Raw genomic sequence first — 7348 nt, 5'->3', positions numbered from 1 at the left:
TATATATATAATATATATATATATATATATATATATATATTATATATATATATATATATATATATATATAATATATATATATATATAATATATATATATATATATATATATATATATATATAATATATTATATATATATATATATATAAAATATATATATATATATATATATAAAATAAATAAATAAATAAAGCATTACTATACACCATGGCTTTTTTAATTAACAAAAAACCCTAACCCCCAACCAAAAACCTTTGCCTACTTTATTATAATATATATATATATATAAAATATATATATATATATATATATATATAAAATAAATAAATAAATAAAGCATTACTATACACCATGGCTTTTTTAATTAACAAAAAACCCTAACCCCCAACCAAAAACCTTTGCCTACTTTATTATAATAAAAAAAAAAACATCTGTCCAATTTAGTAAAAGTTAAAGAAAAAAATCTTGTCCATAAGGTTTGGAAAAACATTTGACTTTATTGTGTAATGGTTGTCAAGTCAAATCACTTCCGGCCAGCCAAGCAAATAACAACACAGAGAATTTAACATTGAATCAAAAAGGTGAAAATATTGACACTAACTACAGAGTGGGTATGAATAATACACAAGTCATATCAGAATCTAGTGTGTTTTTTAACCCCCCCTCCCCACTCAAACAAACACTGTACATTGTGTTTGTATTGATTACATTGAAGTGAAATACAAAGAAAACAATACGCTACACACGCCAGCCAAACTTGAAATCATTCAAGATGATTCTTTATACAAAATAGACTCTTCAACGAGCGTGAGTGTCGTGCACTTTCATACAGCTCCGCTCAATTAACATTCTATTTTTTATTCATGTTTTTTTTTTGGGGGGGGGGGGGTGACCCTTCACGTCATTAGCGACGACATCAAAAGCCGGGATAATCGCAAGAGGAAAAAAAAAAAAAGATGCCTTTCAAAATAAAATGTCATTAAATACTTTTGGATTGTTTTTTTTTCAGCTTTGGTCGCAAAATCTCACCTCAACCTCACGAAAGCCCTTTCACACTCTCGCCCAATCCAACGAGCCGCTCGCACGGCATTACGCCGACTTGACGATGGCCATCCCAACGTTGTCGCCGCGTTTGCCTTTTAAGCAAAAAAAGCGACAACTTGACAAAAAAAACAAAATGATTCCAACTGAGCAAGATCTCGTCTTGTCAAACTGATATGGCGCATTCCGGCAGAGAAGAGGCCAGGGAGGTTTTTTTCTCAATGAAGAAACTGAGGAGGATCAATTCAAGCTCTGGGGTGACATTTCGGGATGAACACGACACTCTTTACAATTGAAATGCACATGTTGAAAGTGTCAGTCCAGAAAATGGGAAATGGTTTGCTTTCACACAGCCGCTGCGGATTAGCGAGGGATCAGTAAGGAAGGTATTTTGGTTATCTACCCCGAACAGCAATGAGGTGTGACGGGGGCGTGCTGTGTAGTGTCTCATGATTGGTCGGCTGAACAAGGAGGCGTGTCGTTTTGGGTAGGTGCTTTTTTTTGCGCGGTACAGCCGCCATTTCTGTACGATACTCGACTATTGTGTGCACGTTTTTTTGTATTTAAAACGTTTCAGCAATGGAAGGAGTAAAGAAAACCGATAGGTGGACGGATGAGGAAGTGCAGGCTCTGCTGAGTATTTACGGGGACGAGGAGACCCGACGCCACTTCGAAAGTGCTACAAACCAATTAACTCATTCACTGCCATTGACGGCTATAGACGTCAAAAATTCATTTAAACTATAAAAATTAAATTTTTTCCCACTTTTGTTAACAAGAGTATGAAAACCTAGGAAAAAAATATTGTACATTTAGAACAGATATCAAATTTGTGATTAATCATGAGTTAACTATTGAAGTCATGCGATTAATTACAATAAAAAATTGTAATCGCCCAAAAATTAGTGGCGTCAAGCTATAATTTTTTTTAATCGTAATTAATTGCATGACTATTAGTAAACTCTTGATTAATTAGACATTTTATATCTGTTCTAAATGTACAATAAAACAATTCTAGGTTTTCATACTCTTGTTAACAAAAGTGGAAAAACAATGTTAAACTCATAGAAATAATTCAAATTAATTTTTGACGTCTATAGCCGTCAATGGCAGTGAATGGGTTAATAACCGCAAAGCTAGCCTAGCTAAATATTACTCACAAAATCAGGTGAAGAAAAAACAAAAGAAGCTCAAACAGGACTATAAAAAAAAACACAACAGCCGCAGTGGAAATTATCGCAAAATGAATAAGTGGTACGAAAGGCTGGACGCCATTTTGTACTAGTGGTGGGACAAAAAACTCTGGAAGCGGTGTGCGAGGATTCATCGCCAACACACCAAGGTATGCACAAATATCCTCATAAACACTTTGTATTTATATATATATACACGTGTGGGTCAATGCGCGGTCGCAACGTGGCGTAGACCGCGCTAGCACTTAGCTGTTAGCATAGCATGTTAGCATCCACAGCCACTGGCCTCTAGCAATGAAATCCTTCCTAAATCAATGAACCTAGTAAACGAAAAGTATTGTCGGCAGCTAATACATTTTCAATGTCATCAAATATTTATTTATTGGGGCTCAAATACGTTAATCTTGCCATGAAAAGCACTTGCATCTAACGATCAGCACGCAACGGCTGTGTGAAAGCAATCTGAGACGAGTTCGACAAATCAACTGTTACACGAGGTTACAAAGGCAGTTGGGAAATGAGCGGCCATGTGCCTCAATGGCAGTTTGCGTGCTGCTGTTTTGGTTAGCAACATAGTTTGAATCCATGAATGCAACAAACGCAAATGTGAAGAATAGCATTTGACGTCCTCATCAGAATGGAAGGAAACATTGGATGTACATGATTTTGGCATGTTCCACACACCAAATAGTTCAATGATAACAGATCGGGTTTTTTTTAGGTTTTTTTTACATTGTTTTACATCCACAAAACGAGTAATTTTGCGCACAATCATCATCATGAGCAGTTTAGTTTGCATGTGTCTTAAGTTAGGCTTTGTCATTTGTCATCATATCAAATCTGTGTAGTTAGTGACATGTCACATGTTCATCGTGAGATATCAATCAACCCATATATATAAAAAAAAAAGGAACATTTCAGAAATTGAACATTGTTTTGTGGTCAGCTTGCAAACAGAATCAATGCAGATGCTCATGAAACAGAATTGGCCAAAAATTCATTAACTCATTCACTGCCATTGACGGCTATAGACGTCAAAAATGCATTTGAACTATTTCTATTAGTTTCACTTTTTTTTTCACTTTTGTTAACAAGAGTATGAAAACATAGGAAATAATTATTGTACATTTAAACCAAATATAAAATTTGTGATTAATCACGAGTTAACTATTGAAGTCATGCGATTTATTACAATAAAAAATAATAATAATCGCCTGACGACCTAATTATTTTTCTTTTCTTTTTTGGATTTTTTTTCTTTTATTTTTGAAAAAAGATTATTTAAAAAAAGAAAAGAAAAGATTATTAAAAATGTGGTCGTCAGGCGATTAAATTGTTTAATTGTAATAAATCGCATGACTTTAATAGTTATTAACTTAAAATTTTATATCTGGTCTAAATGTACAATAATTATTTCCCTAGTTTTTCATAGTCTTGTTAACAAAAGTGGGAAAAAAATGTGAAACTAATAGAAATAGTTCAAATGAATTTTTGACGTCTATAGTCGTCAATGGCAGTGAATGAGTTAAATGAATGTATTGGAGCTCTGCTAATAATGCATTTATCAACAGCATACCATCCACAATCAATATTTATTTCAGTGGAAAATCACCTCACATTGATGATACTGACTCTGATTTTATTATTTTTTCTAATATATATATATATATATATATATTAGGAAAAGCTGTTTGCAGTGGCTGGAGTATGTTGTCAACCCTTATGTACACTTATTGGATGTTACATGTAAAAGCGCACATTTGTGTGAGCGCGCCTTAAGGCCTGCTGTGCCATTAAGCCCCAAGACAGACGCAAATGAGCCGTCGCCATGGCAACCCCCCCCCCCCTGCTCTTTTAACTGGCTGAGAGCCCGGCAATGAAAAATCGACCGTTGCGTCGTAAGCAAGAAAACACTACTTGACAGCCAGTCAAGTCACACTTATACACAAGACACACATACATACTGTACATGTGTGTGCGCGCGTATACTGCGTATGGGAGCAGTAAAACGGCAATTGTAAAAGCTACCATATTGAATATTACCTGCATGATAAGAAACATTGAAGCTGGTGTACATTGTGAGAATCTCATAGATGAGCGCCCTGAAGCAAATTGCAGCGTCACGCACACGCACAACACATTCACGCACAAGTCCATTGAAAAATCCAATTCATAGATTTTTTTTTCTTTCCATCATTTCAGGAAACCTGTGAATTTCGGCACCAGGGACCAAGCCTGACCCCCCCCCCCTCCCCAGAAAAAAAAGATTTTGCATCTCATTTGAAAATAGAACTTCATGGGATTTTTTTTTTTAAACATCTTACAAAAGCAAAACAAATATTTCATATATTATATCTATATAGAACTCACTCTCTTTTCTCTTTAAATGATATTTTGTGCATTTCTGTATGCCTTGTAAAGGGTTGGTTGACTCCATGTGATGTGTTGATAAATACAGCAATCAATGAAGGGACCATTTTCAAAACAACTGAAAAACAAAATCGCATTCGCAACAGCCAGAGAAGAAAATTTCAAGTCAGGGAAAAAAGTTGCAATATTGCGAAGAACTTTCCGCCTGCCCACGTTTCCGGCAAGTAGAGATAGTAAAAAAAATTTTTTTTTTTTGGGGGGGGAGCGAGTTCCACATCTACTGAGCCAGAACAAATCCACCACACATTTTGCACCCACTTGTTCATTTGGTCATTTTCATCAGAAGAAGAATCAGTTTGTGGCTTTAAAAATATTTTTTTTGTCATTAAAAAAGCTTTACTAATTGTTTGGATGGATAATTACTCATTGTATTACAAAACAACATGTCCGCCTTCACCCAGCGGTTGAATGCAAATGCAATCAACTGCCATTCATTTTCAGGCAGGAATGTTTTGATTATACTTGATGCACGAGCGTGAATATCCATCTATCCATTTTTTTTTTTTAAACACTTATTCCTCAAGGGTCGCAGGGGTCAAAACGTTGTTAGAAATAATTTGATGCACTTTGACTTGCAATGGCGCTGCATTATATATAGCGATTGACTTGTGTTGTTTTTTGTAACACTAATGGATGCAGGCTCCCCCTAGTGGTATGTTAAAGAATCACTGTTGAAATTGTGCAATGTGGCTCCAACACCACTTTTGTGGAGTGCAATTTGTTTATTTAATTTTCAAATAATTTTTTTGGGGTGTGTGGATATTTTAGAACTGTTTGTGTATGTTTGAACCTTCGTCATAGTTTTTTAACTCATTCACTGCCATTGACGGCTATAGACGTCAAAAATTCATTTGAACTGTCATGCGATTATGATTAAAAAATATAATTGCCTGACGCACAAAATTTTTAATAATGTTTTCTTAACAAAAAAAAAGAAGATTATAATTGTTTTTTAATTTTTTAAAATTACTTTAAAAAAAAATATTAAAAAAAGAAAGAAAAGATTATTAAGAATTAGGAGTGTCAGGCGATTATTTTTTTGTAATTAATCGCATGACTTCACTAGTTAACTCACGATTAATCACAAATTTTATATCTGTTCTAAATGTACAATAATTATTTTTTTGGGGGGGTTTCATACTCTTGTTAACAAAAGTAGAAACATTTTTATACTAATAGAAATAGTTCAAATGAATTTTTGACGTCTATTTGACGGCAATGGCAGTGAATGAGTTAAAATTATTTATAATCTCATAAAACCATTGTGAAATACGACGGCATATTAGGGCCACGTATAAATATATATTTTTTTAGAGGGGCAATATTCTGAGAGAAAAAAACTCGCAAATTTGCCACTTTATAAAGTCGCAAATTTCTGCATTTTTTTCTCGCAAATTTGTGACTTTATATAGTGGCAGATTTGCGAGAAAAAACTCTAATTTACGAGAAATACGTGTAGCGTAGCTATAGTCTCATGTGAGGATTGGATGGTGGTTAATGGGACACCGTTTATAAAATCCAAAAGGCAGGATGGAAACGGATTCAGTCTTAAATTTAAACTTTACTCGTCATTCAGAGCGACAACACTTCCTGCTCCCCTATCAGCTGACTAACACTATCCAATCAGATGCTAGCATACTTAATGACGGCGGATTCGACACATCAACTTAGATACTTGTACAAAAAAAGACCAAAATGTATGAATGCGTAAATAATAAATCTGGAATGTACAAGTAAATATACAATTTGAACAAATTAACAAATGCTTGATCGTCTTTGTCGCTGACCAGTGGCCGTTACGCAACGCTTTAAATAGCGAATGCTTAACATGATATGTTTCATCTACGCTAAAGCAATTACTATCTCCTTATTTGGAAACCAGTCCGAAAAGTACGCTACGTGTATTTCTCGTAAGTTTTTCTTCTCGCAAACCTGCCACTTTATAAAGTTTATTTTATTTTATACGTGGATCTAATACGCCGTCGTAGTGATAGTTTCCCCTTGATAATATCTGACACCTTTTTCAATAACTGTTTTTCTTTTCCGGCTGGCTTCAAGAATATTTTCACACTTTGCTTTAAGACAAAAAGAAAAAAGAAAAAAAAACGTTTCCAATTGAATGGCAAAGTCGAGCTTTTGGAGCTGAAAGGCACTGTTTTCCCTTCTCACTTGAACGCGCTGTTGCTGAATAGCCGGCGCATTTGCAATACAACTACAGAAAAATATATCCACGTTTCCTTTTTTCAGTCGCTGAGAGGTTTCGTTTTTTTCTTTCCAAGCTGAAAGCAGTTTGGGGTCCATCATATACACACGATAGCATTTCATGACATAGTTTGACACGTTACATTCTGACGGTCGGCGTAAATCGGGACGCAAATGTTTTGAGCTGTCGGCAGTGAAAGCACGCGACCGCCGAGGGGAAAAGTGGGAAAAGTTTCCGAGTCGAACCTGAGCGAGGATGCGGCCGTCAAGTTTTGGGCGGGCGGGGCGCGTTTGAAGGCTGGGCGGCGCTCACTTCTGATGAAAGAGCAGCTGCTTGACGCTGCCGTCTTTGACTTTTGGTATCTGGTTGCTGATGATCTCGGCTAGCATCTCGGGGAACTCCACGCTCAGCGTCTTGTTGATGAACGTGTAGAAGCAAAACTGGAGCAGATCCTCCACCATCTACAAAAAAAAAAAAAAAC

The 7348-nt window shown here is 35.5% G+C and overlaps 1 protein-coding gene across 4 annotated transcripts in view; it reads right to left on the bottom strand.

The window, feature by feature from the left end:
* Positions 1–477: 477 nt before the first annotated feature.
* The window catches only part of LOC147160610 (glucocorticoid receptor-like), a 61714-nt gene continuing 54843 nt past the window's right edge, over positions 478–7348 (bottom strand). For all 4 annotated transcript variants that reach the window (XM_086057689.1, XM_086057688.1, XM_086057686.1 and 1 more), the window contains one exon: positions 478–7328. In XM_086057689.1, coding sequence (XP_085913815.1) covers positions 7176–7328 — 153 coding nt within the window. In that variant the 3' untranslated portion in view covers positions 478–7175. The remainder of the gene's footprint in view (positions 7329–7348) is intronic.

Source organism: Leptonotus elevatus, chromosome 16 (genome assembly GCF_054856555.1).
Source record: "Leptonotus elevatus isolate MCC_2025b chromosome 16, RoL_Lele_1.0, whole genome shotgun sequence".
Classification (NCBI taxonomy): Eukaryota; Metazoa; Chordata; class Actinopteri; order Syngnathiformes; family Syngnathidae; genus Leptonotus; species Leptonotus elevatus.
This window is presented reverse-complemented; position numbering and strand designations above follow the sequence as displayed.